Consider the following 21,326-nt stretch of genomic DNA (forward strand, 5'->3'; position numbering starts at 1 on the left):
CGCTCTGCCCGTCCTCCACTAACATTTTGCATTTTAGATGTTTTAAAAAAGGCCTTAGTTTTAGAGGAAGTCTAAACATAGACCAGAGGGTGCTGCAGAAAGAGTTTAATGTCTTTAACTTTACGTCTGTTTGAAAGGCTTCGATCAGTTGTTGGTTTATAGTTTCGTCAGCTTATTATTACCTTTATTCTGGATATTTCTGCTGATATTTTCCGGTGGAGCGTTGTGACTATCAGCTGGATTTACAGTATTTATATTTTGTGTTGCGTTTCCCTCGGCTCTCAGTTTCCTGTACTTTCCCCCTGAATGACCCTTTTGATTCAGAGGTAATTGATTAGTCAGAGACATGTACAGCAGTGCAATCATTGAATTTCCCCATTAAAGTCTAAAACCTCAGTGACATCACACCACGCTCCAGCCAATCTGGTCGCTGTTTATTAACCTCAAATCCCAGGAGCACTCTTTATCTACAGATTATAAAGTCAGAGTGTCTTCATGATTTTTGTCATCGTGACTCGGCTCAGCTGCTTCATCAACAGTCCTCTAATGGGGTAAGACTCTCCTGTGTGTCTGTGTTAGAGTTAAAACAGAAACTCTGTTACTGGCGCCTTGTAAAACCTGATGCTTGCAGGCACCAGAAGCTCTTCCTGAGTTTGGGACGATCAGCTCAGGACTCTGTGTGAAGTTTCCTTTCTCATCTGTGGGAAACAGCAGCTTTAAATGCTGTTTTTTATGTGTTGGCTTTGAATTCTCCATTTATTACCTGTTCTGTTCTCATACACAGCAAAATCTCCAGTGTTAAATTAACACTGGAGAGTGTCTATATGGGTCCAGTCCTCTGAGTGTTCAATACAACACTGTTGAGTGTTAAATTTACACCTTTGACAGTGTTATATGTTTAATAGTGACCTAGTCAGTTTTGAAGATTAACAAAGACTAACACTGAGCAGTGCTGATCTTCTAACACTGGAAAATAACTCAAAATGTTAGAAATATTCCAGTGTTAGAAAACCAGCACTGCTCAGTGTTGGTCTTTGCTAATCTTCAAAACTGACTAGGTTACTTTCCACCTGTCAGATGGTTGGTGGTTTGCTCCCTGGCAAATTAACCTGCTTTACGGTTACACAAGTAGTGTTTAGAGAAAAAGTAAGTGCATGGTTAAAGAAAATGTTTCATGTTAACAAAATGACAATTTTTTAAATCATCTGGAAATAAAAATTTTATTGTGTTTGAGCATGTATTCATATCTTTGTGGGGACCAAAAACTAATAATTGACTATACTTGAGGGGACCAACAGCGTAATGGGGACCAGAATCCTGGACGGCATTTTTACACTCAAAATGTGGTTTTAGTGTCAGAGTTACAATTAGGTAATGTTTGGGGAAAGCATTACGTCACTTAGATGCCCCCACAAGATATGAATACCCGAGTGTGTGTGTGTGTGTGTGTGTGTGTGTGTGTGTGTGTGTGCTGGCACACTGGAATATTCAGCCGCTTTTCTTTGCCTGTACAGTAACACATTTTTGTGTAATAACACTCGTACGTTCTGAATGTTTTACCGTTGCATAAGTTGCAAGTTTATGTTGTGACCCCGCTCTACACTTCTGTGCGCTGTAAATCCTTTAATTTATTTATTTTCTGCGTATTGTTCATTTTCTTTAATTTAATTATTCTATTTTACTTATTTCTTTGTAGTGAAGTAAGAATCTTATTGCCCAGCGTAACCTGAGCGGTGCGGAGGACAACAAACTTCTTCATTCAAAGTTTATTGCAGATAACAGTAACTACCTTTGCTCCTTCTGAAGAAATTATGATGGGACCCTAAAAAAATTACTACGTACAATAATGGATTTCTATACATTTTACATCAGATGAAAATGTTTGTTGTAAGATTCAGATAATTATTTATTAAAAGTGAGACATTTTAAATGAGAATAAGAAAGTATATCTCTGTGCCCCCCTCTCCCTGTTAATGCCCTACCTGCCCCCCTGGCAACACTTTGCTAGACCCGCCCCTGCACAGTTACCAGCTGTCAGCTACATAGAAAAGGATCCTGGTGTTATTTGTCTCTCAGAAACAGTTCATAACTTCCCTTCAACTCATTCATCCAGCCAGTCCAGCTATGCATGTAACCCAACTAATACCTGTGGTCACTGCTTAACTTTAACGTTGCGAAGCTGCCAATTTACCGCTCAGTCTACATCCCCACCCTCACCGATGGTCACAAGCTCTGGGTAGCGACCAAAGGATGAGGTCATGGATACAAATGAGTTTCCTTGGAAGAGAGTTCGGCAGAATATGGATGGATGATTTCCAATGATCCCAGTCTGAATTGTGGGATTATTTCCACTTCATCCATGTTGAGTAGTTTAAATAGACGTTGCTGAAAATCAAAAACAGCAACAAACAAATAAAGAAAAAGTCAAAAAAAGTTCCCTCATGCAGAAAACTGCAAAATACCGATTATGTGTCTGAAATACAGAACGTTTATCTTGGTGCAATAGTTTTCCTCGTGATGTTTTTAGGTGACTTATTGAAGGTGCTTTCCATTTTCCACAGAGACGACTTGTAAAGCTGAAACTCAGATGATGCAAACTCAAGATAATTTTCTCCCTGTAAAGTCTTCACGCCGTTTCTCTGCGCTCTCGTTTTAAAGAAAGGCTTTTGTGCTGCGTCTGAGCCGCTGTGTGCTCGGCGGCTGGAGCGGATGGTGCGAAGAAAAGACGATTTTCATGCTGGCTTTGGTCGAACAGTCGTGAGCTTTGTGGAGGCTTGGCAGCTGACTGCCTCATGCTGATGTGAAGGTCGTGGAGGCGAGTCTGATCTGTGACCTCTGTTTGTTTTTTCTCAGATTTGGCGAAAGAGAAATGTCATCTCATCCAGATCATGAGGTGAGCTAAGAGCGAACATACTTAGGCTTTGCCCAAACGTTTCTCCAGCTCCTCCACAGAAGAGGAGGAAGGGATTCGATCTGTGGAAGCATGAGCAACAAATGATGAAATACAGAATGAATGGGAATAAAAGAACAACGTGATCTGTGTTTGTATCGATATATAAGTATGTGAAAAAGTATTTGTGAGGTGGAGGTGGGCTCGGATCATTGTCCTGCTGCATAACCTGAGGGAGCTTTAGCTCCAATGCCCAAATATTCCAGTATTCCCAGTTCCAGCTTTAAAAAACCCCATTGTAGTCCTGATGAGGTGTAACGGTTTTCCTCCTCGTGTTTCAGACCAATGCCGTCCTGAGAGCTTCCCATCTGCCTCTGGTTCGCTCAGCGTTACAGATGGTGACTTCGATGTACTCGGGGGTCAAAGCTCGCAACCGTCTGCTGGGTCTGATGGGAGGAATGGCCGAGGTCGGAGTTCGCAGCTTTTCCCAAGAGGCCATGAGACGAGCCACGCCCCTCCTGCAGAGTTTGGAGCCACAGAGTACGTGACAGCACTGCTGGCACCGTTAGCTTCATCTCACCTAATCACAGTTTCGCTGCCTCTGAATCGTGTTTGTCTTGTTCTCCACAGTCGATGCTGCCAACAGTTTTGCTCTCGTTGGTCTTGATCACCTGGAGAAAACCTATCCGATCCTGAACCAGTCAACAGACGAGGTCAGTACCTGCTACAGATGTGATGTTTCTGTTGTGGTCATGTCACAAACTTTTCTTTGCACTGCTGCCAGTTAAGGTAACGGTAAATTTCTGCACTAGAGTACGAGCGAGCAGCCAGGCTGTCGAAACAACAGGATCCAACGGAAGAAAGGCTCAGCATTGTTTTAAAAGGCTATACACGGATCATTTAAAATCATCACCTTTATGTAAAATTTAAGTAATAAATGTAGTTTTTCCATCCAGCTTAAAGTCCTTCAGACATCACTCAAAGGATTCAGTTGTAGTGTCAGGTGTTTGTCTAGAACAGGACACCTGGGGGCAGAAATCACCTGGAGAAAGCCTCTGGGCACTTCCTGCTCAGCAGCCGACACACAGAGAGCTGCTCTGAGGAGGTGGTGGAAACCAAACCTGGAGCTCAAAGAGATTCATTAGGCAGGCCCAAACAGGACTGTAGATAATTGTAAAGTGTCTCACATGCTTCAGCTGCCCCCAGGTGGATCGTATCAGTTTGATCTCCTCCAACATTTGCAGTGTCTCTGAGCCTGTTAAAGGCTTAATGTGCAAAGACGACTCTTAAAAACCATTTACAATGTCAGGGAAGGCTGCTGCCTGATGTTACAGGGACTTTAAATCGCTGTAAATGCCTGCCTCTGATCAGGTTATGACTCACCTGAAGGACGCCTTCTTCCTGACCCTGGATGACGTGCAGCTGTGGGTGGTGGACGGCCTGGACGCAGCTCTGGATCAGCTGGAGCGTCTGGCCAACGTAGGCCGGGTGGCTGTGCAGCAGCTGCAGAACACTCAGGTGGGCCAGGCCGCCATGTCGGGACTCGATGACGTGCTGAGTCGCGTGGAGGACGCCACCGCCTACTACCTGCCCCTCCCACCCACACTGCGTGAGTATGAGGAGGGTTGTAGTGCTCTTTGGCAAAACAGCTATTTTTCTGTAAGTCTGAGAGATTTAAGCTAATGTTGCCTCACCTGTAGTTATCGTGTTATCACACAGAAATGCATCCCTGCAGCTCATATTTCAGACGAGATTATCGAGAATCAACTTTTTTCTGTGGAAAACGTGTGTTTTAGTGTGAGTACATATCTTTGTGGGGCAAAATCCCCACAAGTTTGAAGGCATTTTTGAGACTCGAAATGTGGTTTTAGAGTCAGGGTCATGGTTAAGGTCAGGGGCTGGGAAAGCGTTATGTCGATTAGATGTCTGCAAAAGATAGGAGTACTTGACACTGTGGCTGTATCCCAATTCAGGGTCTGCAGCCTTAAAGGCCGCATTTCAAGGCCGATTACGTCACAGCGGCGCGCCGAAGGCTGTCCCAATTCAAAGGCTGCTCGAAGTGCGGCCCTCAAATGCGTCCTTCATTTCCCTGAATTTTAAGGCTGTGGCAGTGTAGACTTCGCGGTCCCATATATCCCCACAATTCATAGCGCGGCAGTCGGTGTGGAGAATTCTGCCGCAGACGGCAGAAGCGGAGCGGCCGAAGAGTAAACTGTGAAAAGTAAGTACTGAATATGATGTCACTTATTTATGTGCAAATGTTTAATAACGAAGAACATTAAAACATTACTGTTGGCCACATGTCTTGTGGCCTCTGACAGTGGACTCATCTCTGTGCTTGTCCTGCTAGACCTCAGTGCAGCGTTCGATACTGTCGACCATAATATCCTATTAGACGATTAGAACATGCTGTAGGTATTACAGGTACTGCACTGCAGTGGTTTGTATCATATCTATCTAATAGACTCCAGTTTGTGCATGTAAATGGAGAGTCCTCTTCACACACTGAGGTTAATTATGGAGTTCCACAGGGTTCAGTGCTAGGACCAATTCTGTTTACATTATACATGCTTCCCTTAGGCAGCATCATTAGAAGACATAGCATACATTTACACTGCTATGCTGATGACACCCAGCTCTATCTGTCCATGAAGCCAGATAACACACACCAATGAGTTAAACTGCAGGAATGTCTTAAAGACATAAAGACCTGGATGGCCGCTAACTTTCTGCTTCTTAATTCAGATCAAACTGAGGTTATTGTACTCGGCCCTGAAAAGCTTAGAAATATGGTATCTAACCAGATTCTTACTCTGGATGGCATTACCTTGGCCTCCAGTAACGCTGTGAGGAACCTTGGAGTCATTTTTGACCAGGACATGTCCTTCAACGCACATATTAAACAAATATGTAAGACTGCGTTCTTCCATTTGTGCAACATCTCTAAAGTTAGAAATATCCTGTCTCAGAGTGACGCTGAAAAACTAGTTCATGCATTTATTACTTCCAGGCTGGACGACTGTAATTCATTATTATCAGGATGTCCTAAAAACTCCCTGAAAAGCCTTCAGCTGATCCAAAATACTGCAGCAAGAGTCCTGACAGGGACTAGAAAGAGAGCAGATTGCTCCTGTTTTGGCTTCCTGTTAAATCCAGAATTGAATTCAAAATCCTGCTCCTCACATACAAGGTCTTAAATAATCAGGCCCCATCTTATCTTAATGACCTTGTAGTACCATATCACCCTATTAGAGCACTTCGCTCTCGCTCTGCAGGCCTACTTGTTGTTCCTAGAGTATTTAAAAGTAGAATGGGAGGCAGAGCCTTCAGTTTTCAGGCCCCTCTTCTGTGGAACCAGCTTCCAGTTTGGATTCAGGAGACAGACACTATCTCTACTTTCAAGATTAGGCTTCAAACTTTCCTTTTTGCTAAAGCATATAGTTAGGGCTGGACCAGGTGACCCTGAATCCTCCCTTAGTTATGCTGCAATAGACGTAGGCTGCCGGGGATTCCCATGATGCATTGAGTTTTTCCTTTCCAGTCACCTTTCTCACTCACTATGTGTTAACAGACCTCTCTGCATTGAATCATATCTGTTAATAACCTCTGTCTCTCTTCCACAGCATGTCTTTATCCTGTCTTCCTTCTCTCACGCCAACCGGTCACAGCAGATGGCCCCGCCCCTCCCTGAGCCTGGTTCTGCCGGAGGTTTCTTCCTGTTAAAAGGGAGTTTTTCCTTCCCACTGTCGCCAAAGTGCTGCTCAAAGGGGGTCATATGATTGTTGGGTTTTTCTCTGTATCTATGAAGCGCCTTGAGGCGACTTTTGTTGTGATTTGGCGCTATATAAATAAAATTGAATTGAATTGAATGTCGGCGAAGTTATGTGACATTAGTGACGTTTGCACTAACTTGGTTTTAAAGCCTTTACTTTAAAATATACGCCGTTCAATAGCTGAGCTTAATCTTACAGAGAATGATCAAAGCTCATGTAGAAAGAAACAAATGAACAAAAGATTTTCTCCTTCATTTCTGTCAAACAAAGCTGTATGACACGTTTCCAGCTGTTAGTATCATGGTTGCTAGGCAACCTGGGCAGCGCAACGGAGGCTAGACCGTCCCAATACACAAGCCTTGCACTTCCGGCCTTAGCGGTCTTTGAGTACGCGGCCCTTGAGGATCGTTGAGGCTGCATACTTTAAGGCTGCAGACCCTGAATTGGGATACAGCCTGTGTCTGCGTGTGGGATATTTTTCTGCAGAATTCAACCAGCAGAGGGAGCCGAAGCTCTGCTGACTCCCCAAACTGCTGCTGGCGACTTCAGCTCTTTATGCTGATAATAGCCAACGAACCAATCAGAGAGCAGAGTCCTCAGTGTCACATGTTGACGCCAATAACACTGAAGGTGACAGGATCAAAACCTCACTTCATGTGACACTCTGAGGAAATTTCTAGACTGAGTGTGTTCACCGTTTGTCTTTATATCTATGTGAGGCCTGGTTGGAATTTTAAAACAGCGAGGACATTTGAGCTGTGTCACCGAAAGTGTTTTTAAAATCTTCTTATTGTAGGTCAGGGGCGTCAAATGCAAGGGCCACACCAGGAAATGAGACCAGACATGAAGTTTCTGAACATGCTTTAATGTCATGTGAAATGCACGTCCTGCCCAGACTCCAGTTCAGCACGAGTTCTACAAACGTTACTTTTGATGGCTGCTTGCTGTAACCTATCTTTATGAATGCAAAGCCTTCTGCCTCTGAACGTCTCTGCCATCCATCAGGTCAGGAATGGGAGCTGAGGGTGCAGCAGTACGAGAGTGAAGACGATGGCGATGAGCCCAGTATGTGGACGAGGGTCCGCAGCCTCCTGCTGACTCTCAGCCTGCAGCTTTATCACCGCCTGATGAAGATCAGAGAGCAGCTGCAGAGAGCCGTCAGGGCGATGGGAGACGCTGCCGACAAGGTGAGAGCAAACCAAACTCCCGCAGAACTCGGTGTGTGATGTTTAACGTGAAAGGAAACACGACAGAGTTGTGGGGTTTGTTTAGGCGACCTGAATGCCAGTGAGAGAAGAAATCAGATTCATTTTAAGGTCCGGAAGACCTGGGATCTAATCCACATAAACCTAAAAGAGGAACCAAATCTAAACTAAACTACATCTAAACATGTTGGAGGATCTCAACAGTTCCCCCAACGAAATGGCAAGTCCAGAGAGCGTGAGTTCTTAGAAATTCTTTCACATACCCAGCAGACATCCTCGCGTGGACCCACTTTTGGTAGCTGTGGGTGAACTGTGGGCCTGTGTGGGCAGAAAAAACCCACACTTATCCCACACTGACCTGAGTGGCTGTGCTCACCGCAACTTTGTCCTTTGGGGCCTCAGAAAGGGGCTTCTATGGGCACACTACTACACTGCCCAGCTGGGGCACATCTGGACCTTATAGTGCAGGATTCATTCCATGTAATCTGAATCATATCCAGTAATTTGATTGATAAAATCAATCCCCCAGCTGAGTTTGGGCTGCAGATAAATGATAAATGGCCTGTATTTGTATAGCGCTTTACTAGTCCCTAAGAACCCCAAAGCGCTTTACACATCCGGTCATCCACACATTCACACACTGGTGATGAAGCTACATTGTAGCCACAGCCACCCTGGGGCGCACTGACAGAGGCAAGGCTGCCGGACACTGGCGCCACCGGGCCCTCTGACCACCACCAGTAGGCAACGGGTGAAGTGTCTTGCCCAAGGACACAACGACCGAGACTGTCCAAGCCGGGGCTCGAACCGGCAACCTTCCGATTACAAGACGAACTCCCAACTCTTGAGCCACGATCGCCTCAAGAGTTGGGATAAAAGTATAACAACTTGGACGTAGCTTCCAGGTCCTGTCTTCTGACTTATGACCAGCAGGGGGCGATATCTATGATCTCCTAGCTTCTCTGGGCTCGGCCGCGTGTTTCACATGATACTGAATAAACGTTTTAGACAGTTTTGTAAACATTGCGTATTTTAAGACTCACAAAGGAGGATTATCGAACAACAACAACAGCCAACAACCTCGAAGTTTGATGGTCCCATCGATTTAAAACACCACGAAGGCGATGATGAAAAAACACATCACAAGGTCAAAAAACAGGACTTCAGGACCCTGGGGCTGATGTCACCAGAGGAATTAAAACATTTAAACCTTTTCTAATGATGATGATGATGATAAGTATCTGTCAATCACACTTTCCAGGTTTTTACTTTAAACCTGTCTTTATGTTTGAATGTGAGGAACTGACTGTGACAGTCACACTTTAAAAATACAAACAAAAGTCCTCATAATTATGACGAGCACATGAGGAAATATGTCCACCTGGGCCAAACTAAACTGCACGTTTCTGTGTCCTGAGATAATTTGAGTCCAGTGTGTTCTCGTTTTGTTGTTAATGTTAGTTTCAGTTATTTAGCCTCCTAAGACCCGAACTCTTCCACAGCAGCATTTTTAATTTCTCTTTGATATTTGGGCTGATTGGGTCCTGATGAATGTAAAAACAAAAAATTAGCAGATTTTTTTTTTGCCTAATTTTTGTTTCTAACAAAAATAAGAGCCACATATGAGGATATTCATTTTAAATTTTGATAGAAGAGTAGCATATAATGTCCTCGTAAGTGGATATCAGGCCCTTGTAGAGCAAAATTGAGTATTTTGGTCTAAATAACCCAAAATGTGATGTCAACATATGTGGAGGCCAGGTCCTAGGAGGTTAAAGCTTTTAGTTTTCTGTGTTATTTTTAGTAGCGTTCACCTTTGACTCGTCCTCCTCAGTTTATCCTAAAACCCCCACGTTTCTCCTCCCAGCAGCTTTTATGACTCTCAGGCTGGGACCAGCGTTTATCGCTGAGAGGCGGCGGCAGCAAGCTCTTCCCTAAAACAAACGTTTCTGTCATTTTCACCATGATAGAAATCTTCTGCCGTCCAGAACAAACAAACGAGGAGACGTGAAGCAGCTGCTGTAAGACGAGTGGTCTCGTTTATCTAGCTCTGTGAGGACCAGTTGTTAAAAAATGAAAGCAAATTAGCCCAACACACAGGTCTGTCTGAGGGTTCAGAGGTCGACACGCGAAGTTTCCGATACAAAAGTCCAACCTGTTCAAAGTGTCTTTCTTTTCTTTTTATCCAATTCAACATAAAATATCCAATAAACCTGAAGAAACATGATTCAGAAGTGACTGTGCAAACCAATGAAACCATCCCAGAAGCTGTGGGATGAAACTGCACTTAAAATGGGACGTAAGACATTAAAAAAACACCTCATGCACGCCTGACAAGTCAGAAATGTTCCAACTTAAGAATCTTGGAACATTTTGGCCAGTTTGTCCAGAAAGTCCTAAAACTGAGAACATAGAAACCTGAACAACAGCCCTACAAACTGAAATATGAAACGTCAGACAGGATAAGAGCGGCAGGATGTTTCTCAGACACCTACATGTGTGCTCATTACACCTGGGAGCGCCAAAGTGTGTGTGTGTGTGTGTGTGTGTATGTGTGTGTGTGTGTGTTGGCGGCAGCTACATGACTGGACACACACGCACACACACACACACACACACATCAGACTCAGTTTGATCGAGTACAGATTAGCGTTGTTATGTGAGCAGATAAATTGAGAAGAATTTTAAACGAGAAGAATCCAAAGAGAGAAAACGTGACTCGACACTAAAACATGAATGAAAGCAATGGGAGGAAGCTCCAGCCTGCTCGGTGCAGGTGTTGCAGGCACACCTGTATTCACGGCGCTGTAATGACAACAGGAAACGGCTCATAAAGACATCTCCGAGGTCACTTTGACTTTGGCCTCCGGGCCTCACGTGTAAATGTTTTTTAGGGTGTGGATGAGAACAGAAAATAAATATCAGCGTCAGTTTAGATGTCCTGCTGTTAAAGAAAACACAAGTGTTCTCTGAATAGCGAGGGATGGATTGATGGCACACAGATGGGAGTCTCCTGCCTTCGGGAAAATGAGCTCCATTAAAGATAAATGGATGTGCTTCCTCAGCAGACGGCTGTAATCTAAGCGGAGCTCGCTGCCTACGTGCCGCGTGGAGCGTCTGAGCTGATGGGGCGATAACGGCCGAGTGTGGTCTGCTCAGACTCACGGCCTCAGCTTGTTTAAAACATCATCAGCGACATGCAGAGCGACACAGATCTACATCATGATATTCAGCCTCTGCCCTCAAAGTGCACAATGAGAAGTTTATCTGTGGGTGATTTTAACTGTATTTCACAGATGCAACCTGTTACTTTACGCTACACTGAGAAACACTCATTACACTACACTCAGTGTTTGTACAGAAGCAGTTTTTGTAGCGTTGCCTCTACAGGACAGTTTAAATCACAAGTGCAGACTGTCAGCGTCACTTCAAGGAGTTTAAAATTTGTCATGAATTGTTCTGGACTTTCATTCATTTTTATGTACAATAACTGGACAGACTAACTTTAATTTTAAGGACTGGTTTAACTACTTTAATACTAGTCAGTCTAAACTGTGAGGCGCTTTCACCTGCTGCCATTCATGCCCACGCCATCACCCTGCTGGTGTCTGCTTCAGCTCACGAGCTCTTTCTCTGCTTCTGCTTTTCCCATCATTCAGCTCCAACTTCATCTTGGTTTCTGTGCCGGCTTTTTTTCTGGCTAATCCAAGTTTTCCTAAGTCGGGTCTGTCCTTCTTGTTCTTCAGTGGAGTGCAGTCTATCGTAAACTCTGTATTTCCACTCATGTCCCGATTCAGACCTCATCATCGCGTTCTTCACTCGCTCCCATGTTGTGCGGAGGTTTTCTTAAACAAGGACAGACGTCTGCACCACGATTTGTCTCCTGTGTGTTTCAGACCTTTCAGTGTTGCTGATCCCGTTGGTGGATTCCTTCTTTTTGAGACTTTTTAAGCAGATTGTGGATTTTTGCTGTTCTTATTTTGGTTTAATTTTGGTTTTTCATGGTAATAACGGCCACCTTCACTTCAACTGCCTGTCAGTCAATTGTTTAAGTACCTTTAAACTCAGGAGTTTAGATCATTCCTAAACCATTAATGCAATTTTATCTTTAATGCAAATGATAATTCGCACTCAAAACACATCTTGATATTCATATCTTCAAGATTAGGCTTCAAACTTTCCTTTTTGCTAAAGCATATAGTTAGGGCTGGACCAGGTGACCCTGAATCCTCCCTTAGTTATGCTGCAAAAGATGTAGGCTGCCGGGGATTCCCATGATGCATTGAGTTTTTCTTCTTCACTCACTATGTATTAACAGACCTCTCTGCACTGAATCATGTCTGTTATTAACCTCTGTCTCTCTTCCACAGCATGTCTTTATCCCGTCTTCCTTCTCTCACCCCAACCAATCACAGCAGATGGCCCCGCCCCTCCCTGAGCCTGGTTCTGCCGGAGGTTTCTTCCTGTTAAAAGGGAGTTTTTCCTTCCCACTGTCGCCAAAGTGCTGCTTATAGGGCGTCATATGATTGTTGGGTTTGTCTCTGTATGTAGTATTGTAGGATCTACCTGACATTATAAAGCACCCTGAGGTGACTTTTGTTGTAATTTGGCGCTGTATAAATAAAAATAAATTGAATCTTTGTGGGGACCAAAATGATATGAATACCCGACGTGTGTGTGTGTGTAAAGATGCACACAGAGGATTGTGAAGTTATTTGAATGAAAGGCAGAAACGTGACAATGTTTGTCTAGATTGTGTTTGTGCATTACGTCGTCCTGATCACTGAGCCAAACACTGACTGCGCCCAGTGTTATTGTAGGTCTCTATCTCACCGTATAAAACGCCTTGAGGCGTCTGTTGTTGTGATTTGGTTTTATAAAATCAAACTGATTGAATTAGACCTGCTGCTGAAGCTCCACGTGTTGCTGCTTTGATAGCACCATTACTGCGTGCAGCACCACGGGAAAGCAAAGACCTTCACAGTTTTGGTGCAGCCTTCTGAACTGAAGCATCGTGATTCACCGCATGCAGTAGAAGTAGTGAGGAGCGATAAAACGAGTTGGATGCCCTAAAATGTTTCAGCTCTTTGAGTTTTAATGAGTCTTTTATCAAAAGCATCTTTGGTGTGAGGAAACACTGAACTCTATCCTTTCCCCTGTGAAACATGAAAGGCTTCTGTGGTGTTTTTACTTCACCAGTGAGCAGTTTGTTTCTTCTTGCTGGTATCTGGCCGTGCTGTGAAAGGCACGTCGCAGTGACCCTGCAAAAGCCTGTCATCTCCTCCACAGTGTGACTTATAAGCACAGGCTGGTCACATTTCTGAGGCTCGGCTGTGGGCGCAGCCGTCCTGTTTCATTCAGACTAATGAGGACGTGTCTCTGCAGGTGAGCTGGTCAACATGTTGTTGTGTCAGCAGCAATCAGCCGCCTCATTAGCCTGTCGCTGTGCGCTCACGTGTTCAAGTGGCTGTTTGTCAGCAGCACAGAAGGTCACGGCCCGCTGTCTCAGTTTGACCCAAATACCCGAACCCCAAATTTCCCAGGACAGACCTGAGAACATTTTGTATTCGGAGAGAAAAACAACAATCTCTGCGTAAATATCTCGTTACGCATCCTGGCTTGTCTCTGATTGGTCGGCTGATGCTCAGTCAGCTGTCACTCCAATAAACAGGACCAAAGACTGGAAGCATAAATTCCAAAATGTTCCTCCTGCTGTTTATTTTTAGCACCACTTGCTTTTCTCCCAACTTTTTTGCTGCGAATACTTTTCATGAAATAGTAAAATATCTCAGTTCGAATATGAGTTTATGAGATGTGCAAATTATTGCATTCATACTTTGTTTACATTTTACACAGCATCCAAACTTATCTGCAGTTTGTGTTGTATGTATGTTATATGCAATTACATTGGCCCAAATCTAAATTAGACAGAGTTTTGTCTCTCGGTGAGCCCTGAGTGTTTAACCTGCAGAGATGAAGTAAATGCAGACGAGGCAAGGAAGAGGAAAAGGGAGCGCAGAAGGAAAGCAGCAAGTATAAAAGAGAAGGTGGCGAGGGAAGTAAGAAAAATGAGAAAGGAAATGATGTTTCACATAAAGGATGATGGGATGGAAGGTTGTCTGTGTGTGCGGCTACTGCAGGTAGGGGAAAATCTAGACAGTGTGGAGTGAACGTCGGACAGGAAACAATCAGTGTCCTGATGTATAATTACACTTTGATCCTTTTCCTTTTAAGTAAGTGATGCAGATTGTTGCTGTGAGCCTTTCTGGAGTGAGGCAAACAAACATAATTCCTCTTATTACTGAACTTTCATCCACATAATGCAGTGTTGCCACGAGTTTACAGGCAGGCGAAATAAATGAATGGATGTTTTTATCATCTAAGAGCCCAAATTCCAGGTTTGAAGCTGTTGCTTATGGACCAGATTACGTGTCACTGTGATCCTGAAACAAGATATTTTTTATTAGTTTATAGTCTTCAAAAGAAGTATTCAGCTGGAGGCATGGTTCTTCTAAATACCAGTACAAACTGGAGTCCTTTCACATGTGAGTGTAGTTAATTCAGTGCTTTTCCTCCACAAAATAAATGCATCACTGATTACATTTGGGGACGTGTGACAGACGGGCCCTCATCTCATTCCTGCTGTTCCTGCCGTCTTTGTTCCTGAGCAATCCCTCCTCACGCGTTGCTTTCTGTGTCCTCACGTGTCGCTCTGCTTCCAGCTGGTACCGGTCCAATTTTTCTCCCCCGTTGTGTCCCAGAAAATTTGCTGTCTCCGTAAACTCTGAGAGGTTTACGGAGAGTTTATGCCAACGAAAAGACACGAGTGTCCCAGTTCGTGTATGGCACTCACTTATTACAGATTTAAGGAAAGTGCAGAGAGGCCCCACTGAACAGTAACACAGTATTTCACTACACAGATCAGAATTCATCACCGGGGTAAAGGAACTCAATCAAGCTGTTTGCGAACTTTCTTCATAATAACACCAAAAACTAAATCCTGGAGATCCTCGGGTACTGTGATCTGTTCCCAGATGGTGTTGCATGTTTGATCCACCTTCTCATTGATCCAGGCTTGGAACTGGGACTGGGAGTAGCTTATGACCCCATGAGGTTGGGTTTGTGTCTCCTCCTGGTCTCAGAATTGTTGAATGTGTTAGCCATGCATAGGTCCATTGCACCTGTCCATGATGGGTCATGTTTAGGCTACTAACAGATACATGTATGTGTTTACTGTAAAACAGCTGTAAGGAATTCTGGTTTATGTGACAGAAAAGTTAAAGGAGGTGAAAAGACAGAAGCTGAAGAACAAAGCAGCTAGAGGAGTGAAAAAGTCGAATTCTTCCGAGTTCATTCACCATTTTAGTAAGTTTACTGCTGAAGAGACACAAGATTCATGGATGTTCTAACAACAGCACCTGTTCCCTGCAGGTTGGTCTGCTTCGGGTCCTCAAGTTGTCCGGTGACCTGCTGCAATTCCTGCATGGCCTCCTGGTGGCGCTGGTGTACCAAGCAGAGGCCCTCAGAGAGGCCTCTCTGAATGCGGTCAGAGTTCGGGCGACCATGTTGGCAGAGCTGCGTGTGGTTCGTCTGGTCCGAGCAGTACCCCTCCAAATCCAGGAGCTGCTTCAAGAGCTGAGGGAAGTGGCCAAGATCATCCTTCAGTTCGTGTTCAACACCACACCACTTTACGACATGGTGAGTAGAAAGCACCTGCAACACACCTGTAACACACCTGAGACATGTCGGGATTTCCAACTCCACTCCCCATTTGTTTTCAGCTGCAGAAGCCATCTCCTCAGGAGGTGGAGGAATTCTTGAACCAAGAGGAGCTTGTATCCGACAACTCGTCTCGTCGTGGCTCCAGTAACAGCCTCTTCCTGAAGGCCATGGACGGCCGTCCTCGCCGCCGCCGGAGCCTGTACTCCCGCGCTGCACGAGGTTCCGGGGGTCCTGTGAGCCCCGACCCAACTAATGGCTGTCGTCGCTCGAGTCTAAAGGAGCCCCAAGCCGCAGAGGTGGAGGGCACGCCCCTCCCTTCCGAAGGCGCCGCCCTTCGACGGCCATCTGCCGCCGAGCTGCTCCTCGCCCCGCTCAAACAGTTCGTCTCCCAGAGCCAGAAGGCCTTCGAGTACCTGACCCCCAACTCCTCCGAAAATGCTGCCAACGCTACAGAAACAACCGACTCCTAAACACCATGCTGAGGTTTGACCCCACCCTTATCCCCCACCGACCGCGGCCTTTGACCCCGACCCCCGAGCGATTACAGCCGGCCACCTCAGTCCTGGATGATCAGACGAACCTGCCTCAGCTGCTGCTGGTTTGTGCGTTCGTGTTCAGCCGCAAAGCTGTCACCAAATTATCATTTGATCGCTGACGCCGTTCTCGCTGTGGACAGGCGGCAACATGCAAAACCTACAAGAGGTTTCCTAAAGGAGGTTTTTAAGACAGAAGAAATAAAAAAGGGCCCAAGACCGATTCGTATGGGACGCCTCCCAAAAAACACGGTCACATGAATCTAGAGTATCAGCCTGCATCAATGTAATTCCAGAGAAAACTCTGTCATTAGGTTTAATTGGGTTTAATGTCGAGCCACAAAGTCCCAAATAATCCCAGATCTGTTTCACATTTAGCAGAAAATGTTCTATATTTATTTCACAATTCTTTCAAATATGTTAAATGTATGCTGTTCATAATCTGCTTTGCTTTGTAGAAGAAGCAAGAAGCCTTTAGCCACATTTCATAACCTTTTTCCAGTCACAGAGTTGATGAGATGTGACTGAAAGCTGTTTTGTTTTTTTGGTCAACGTGTAGCTTGGTTATGATGTTATTTTGTGTTTTGCTCCTGATAATCAAGCACTGATGCAAAGTAGTGATGAAGGCTCTGTGTTGTTGGTTGGAGATGTGTGGATGGGTTTGATACCAAGACTTGTTGGGTAGACGAATGTTCGCCAAGTTCTGAACTTTATTATGTAAAAAAGACAGATGCAGCAGAATCTAGTCAAAGTGATCAGCGGTGGTTGTAATTGTCCAAAATATCAAGCACTTTGAAATATTTCACGTTCAAACCTGTCAGGAAGTGACCCGTTTTATTTGGACAGAAATTTGCTGAAACTCATTTAATCTCTTTTAATTAATATAGTTTTGATAATTTAGAAGTTATCATTGGTTTTATGGTTGTCACTCTTGTCTGTATGAAACCACTTATGTAAACGATGATCTGAAAGTGTTTCTGACTGAGCCACAAGTTCAAATAAAAGCTTCGTCAAACCTCAGAGGACTGAACAGTGACTTTGGTTCATGTTGTTTATTCAGGTTTGAATTTCAGGGGGAAAAATTTCTGTACAACACTGATATGAATAAATAGATTTATGTACAAAAAGAAACATTCATTTTACAGTACAGATAGGTTCTTTTGTTCTCATATATCCCAGATAGCTGGGTCAGCTGACGGCGGGCCACTCGTTCATCCAGGAGCTAAAAACAGACTGAACCCAGCATTCCTGCAGGTCCATGATGGTGTAAGTTTAGTGTCTGGAGAACCTGATAACCTGTTTGAAATCACAGCCAGAAAAAACGCTGATCGTCAGTCAGTGAGCGAGTTCACATCTAAACCAGTTTTTTAATCCAACAGAAATGTAAGTAGCTGATGAATTAAAGACGTCCGTCTGACACACAAAACTTTCCGACATTCCCACCAGGCTGCAGAGTCCTGATGATTTCAGATGTTTCAAGGGGAACTCGAGAATTTGTTGAGCTTTTAAAATATTTTCTGAAACAATGCAAATTTAGTGCATGCTTGCTACCTTAGCATGCTAAAGACTATACACAAGGCTAATGCTAGTCAGTGTTTTTGCACGTTTGGTCACAAACCAAAGAATGGAGCACATAATGTCGGCCCTATTACAACACTATTGGTTCGATAGAATGGTTACCAGAATTTAATCAGAGGAGGTTACGTGACTGAAGTCAGTCGGGTTCACGCTCTTCGGTGCTGGAAGAGTTCGTCAGCTCATCGGATGGAAGAGCATCCTGCCTGTGCGGCTAATGGAAAAGTCAGAGGACCACCTGTGTAATTAGGATTCATCCTCTGAGGAAGAAACTTTGTGTCAGTGTCTGATAAGTGCCGAGATATTCATCGCCTCTCTGCTAGCTGAGCTAAAGGTCTTCAGCTCCAGCTGCCCCTCTTTATTCTGAAACAACTTTTCTCTGACCAGCTTTACCGTCGACCTTCCAATAAAGAATCGTTCTCTCAACCTCCTCAGCCCGTCTCGTATCTGACCTTTGACTTCACTCAGGAGGCATCTGACAGGAAATTCTCGCCCTGACGTTTTCATCTCATCAGAATGAGCAAAAACAACCTTTGCATGTTGAGTCTACTCCGCCCGTTTCTTTGCAAACACTGCAGACACGCTCCTGACGATCCCTCGGACGCCGGCCATGCTTTTTCTTATAGCTCGTGTCTCTTTCACGAGGTCGACCAGGCGGTGAAACACCAGCAGGACGCCGTGGTACGTCTCTGCCGCGGACACCTCGAAGAAGCCACACTGTTGGGACAAGGCGAGCAACCGTCCCTCCTTGCCAGAGACGCTGCGGTGCCGCTGCAGGTCGCGTTTGTTTGCCACGATGATGATGGGGACAGAGGACGGCTTCCTGCTTCGACGTATCTGCTGCAGCTGCTGCTGGACAATGTCGAAGCTGCTGCGATCACACATGTTGTAGACGAGGATCATCCCGTCAGCCCACTGCAGCTGTTTGTCGCTGACGGAGGAACTCTTCTCTCCGGGCTGTGGAGAAAGCAAACGCACAAACTCTAAAATTCATGCTCACATCATTATTTATGGTGTTAATATGCAAATTTGTGCAAAAAGGTTCCCCAAACTAATCTGTCGAACTAAACTAACCACACGCTCGATATAAACGATTGGTCCTCAGTCTGCATTCTGTCTATTGACCATCAGGGGGCGACTCTTCTGACGTTCCTTGGTATAGAGCTCTATTGGAGACACTTGACCTATGACCTTAGCAAACACTTTCCCCATGTTTATTTTATTAATCATGTTTACCTCAGATTTAAGATGCCCTTTAATCACCATGGATACTGATGTGTGGTACCTGCTCCATCTTTAGCACTGACCTTTATTATATTTTTCAAATCTGTTTGCTCAGCCACAATTTGGGAACCAAAAAGGTGTTTTAATATAAAGGATCACATTTTAAAGAGCTGGAAATACACCTGTGTGTGTGCGAGGTGCAGCCAGGTGGAGACCTACCTGTGCATACTGAGAGTCCCAGATGTTGAAGCAGATCTCCTGCCCATCAATTCTGTCAACTCGGCTGTAAACTGACTCTGAAAGAACGCGAGATAAAGGGGAAGCGTGAATAAATATTCATAGTACTGACACTGAATAATGATTTCGATCAGTCGGAGCATGTGAACACAGACGTTCTCTCTGACTGAGCAGACAGAGCTCTCACCGATGTCGCCGTACTCGCTGATGAATCTCCTGGTCAGAAATCTGACGGTGAGAGCTGCACAGAGAGAAAAGATCATTAGATCAAAGAAAACACTGCAAAGTAAAAACAGAAATCAGAACATTGAAATATGTTCATAGCTGACTACAGAGCTGCTTCCTCTGAGCAACATTTGAGCTAGAAAACTAGAAATGAAGTGAAAATACGAGAAGAGAAACATAAAGAGGAGGATATTTCTAACGAATCAACATGAAAACGTTCTGTAAGCAAAGGTGAAATATTCTGGAAATGAGCCAGTTTGATCTTTACTCACCGGACTTGCCGACATTGTGAGCTCCGAGCAGCAGGATGTTCACCTCCACCCTCTGCTGGTTTCCCTCCATCGCCTCCATACGACTTTTCTCCTGTACCACCATCAGGAATCAGTTCAGGTTTGCTGACAATAGATGCCAAAGATCTGGAGGCGCCGCTTCAGATCGCCGGCTTATGTACCCCGTGTGGGCGGGGCTTCGGAGCTGTGAGTCACAGCCCAGTCTGACTGCAGCCCGTGCTTGGTGGAGGGTCTTATCTGGAGTCTTATTACAGCAGTAACGAGGCAGATATGGAGGCAGATATGAGCATCTTTGTGTACGTGCTTGTGTTGGTGTCTTTTTGAGGGTATTTCAGGGCTTTCACTAATTGTGGGAACATTTTAGGACATTTTTGCACCACTCTGATTGGTGGGTGGGGGTGGGAGTGGGGTGGTGGTGATATAATGACCTTTCTCTGTTGTTTACAACCTTTCTGCTTTTATACCATCTGACCTGTTTTGAAGTGAGGGGACATTGAGGGCGTGTCTCTGTCTCATTTTTCAGTTATTGGGACATTTTTGCATCGTGTGAAAATCTGCAGATTTGTGCAGCTGGGTTCGTCTCAGTGGGGAAAGACTATGTGCTGCAGAGCGCGTCGATTAAACGACGAGCTTCGTTTCTGTGCCTCTTTGGCTCCACCTGCTGGCTCCCAGCTGAACAACCTTATTCTTCCTGTTTTTCTTCAGCAGCCGCAGAACTTAACTGATTATTATTTTCCTCAACAAATCATTTAATTTGATATCAAATTTCATTTCATTTCCAACAAATTTAGACCAAGTTATCTGATCTTTATTCATTACTGGATCCCTCGGGGCCATATTTGGTGTATAAATCATGCAGACAAATATGTGACCTTTGTATCGTCGACTCTAAGACTCTCGAAGTCCTCGTGTACCTAAAAGTTTACACTTAATCATTTGGTTTAAACGCGGTTTGTCCCACCGCACGATTTTCAGCCTACTGAGAAATTTCAATAAGACAACGATCAAAGTCTCACGGGGTTTCCACAGCGGATGGTGCATTTGGCAGACTTTCACGGCATCCTGATGCAAGCACAAAGGAATTTGTGTTCCGAGTAAAGATGTGATTTACAGTCACGTGAAAAAAATATTTAATGGTATTTTTTAAAACACAGCCCAACATTTTCTTTGATAAAATGTACAGCCGAAGAAGAATCCACGTTTAGATTTGAATTCTTGTTCTGATTCCCGTTTCCCTTTTTCAGTAGATTTTTATTTTTTCGATGAGTCATCAAAGTAAAATTATTTCAAATTCCTAAAAAAAGGGAACATAAACACAGACTTTCACAATAAAGTTTGAACACAGGTATGTGCATGACATCGAACTGCGCACACAAAGAAACGAGTCAGCGTTCCCCAACCAACACCAGGGGAAACATGAACCGGCTCATTGGTTCCACAGACGTGTGACTGGGATCCGTTTGGACACGACAGCTTTGACATATAATTATTAAAGAAAGAGAAGACAGCGACATGAAGTGATTAGAAAACAAATCGCGTCATAAAGCTGGAATGAAAGAATAAACAACAGCTGAGACCTCAGCAGGATGTGAGTCAAATACTGAAGACAAAGATCAAATACAGAGTCGCCTGTTACAATAAATCACATGTCG

The 21,326-nt window shown here is 44.4% G+C and overlaps 2 protein-coding genes across 2 annotated transcripts; one reads left to right on the plus strand and one right to left on the minus strand.

The window, feature by feature from the left end:
• The first annotated feature begins 518 nt into the window (after window positions 1-518).
• Window positions 519-17,159, plus strand: plin6 (perilipin 6). Its single transcript, XM_026184129.1, has 8 exons — window positions 519-551; window positions 2,854-2,893; window positions 3,232-3,430; window positions 3,521-3,603; window positions 4,262-4,499; window positions 7,669-7,850; window positions 15,300-15,566; window positions 15,650-17,159. Exons 1-8 carry the CDS (start codon window positions 547-549, stop codon window positions 16,058-16,060), a joined length of 1,425 nt encoding a protein of 474 aa, XP_026039914.1. The 5' UTR covers window positions 519-546; the 3' UTR covers window positions 16,061-17,159.
• Window position 17,160: 1 nt separating this feature from the next.
• On the minus strand, window positions 17,161-21,310 carry LOC113031753 (ras-like protein family member 11B). Its single transcript, XM_026184130.1, has 4 exons — window positions 19,657-21,310; window positions 19,347-19,400; window positions 19,142-19,218; window positions 17,161-18,655 (listed from the first exon to the last, which is right to left on the minus strand). Exons 1-4 carry the CDS (start codon window positions 19,757-19,759, stop codon window positions 18,245-18,247), a joined length of 645 nt encoding a protein of 214 aa, XP_026039915.1. The 5' UTR covers window positions 19,760-21,310; the 3' UTR covers window positions 17,161-18,244.
• Window positions 21,311-21,326: the final 16 nt, after the last annotated feature.

Source organism: Astatotilapia calliptera, chromosome 11 (genome assembly GCF_900246225.1).
Source record: "Astatotilapia calliptera chromosome 11, fAstCal1.2, whole genome shotgun sequence".
NCBI lineage: Eukaryota > Metazoa > Chordata > Actinopteri > Cichliformes > Cichlidae > Astatotilapia > Astatotilapia calliptera.

Coding starts and splice junctions, on each gene's coding strand:
- plin6 (XM_026184129.1), top strand. Junction 3,604..4,261: donor TGAACCAGTCAACAGACGAG/GTCAGTACCTGC, acceptor GCCTCTGATCAG/GTTATGACTCACCTGAAGGA. Junction 4,500..7,668: donor GCCCCTCCCACCCACACTGC/GTGAGTATGAGG, acceptor GCCATCCATCAG/GTCAGGAATGGGAGCTGAGG.
- LOC113031753 (XM_026184130.1), bottom strand. CDS start 19,759: ATGGTGGTACAGGAGAAAAGTCGTATGGAGGCGATGGAGGGAAACCAG. Junction 19,401..19,656: donor TCACAATGTCGGCAAGTCCG/GTGAGTAAAGAT, acceptor CTCTCTGTGCAG/CTCTCACCGTCAGATTTCTG. Junction 18,656..19,141: donor GGGACTCTCAGTATGCACAG/GTAGGTCTCCAC, acceptor CTTTCTCCACAG/CCCGGAGAGAAGAGTTCCTC.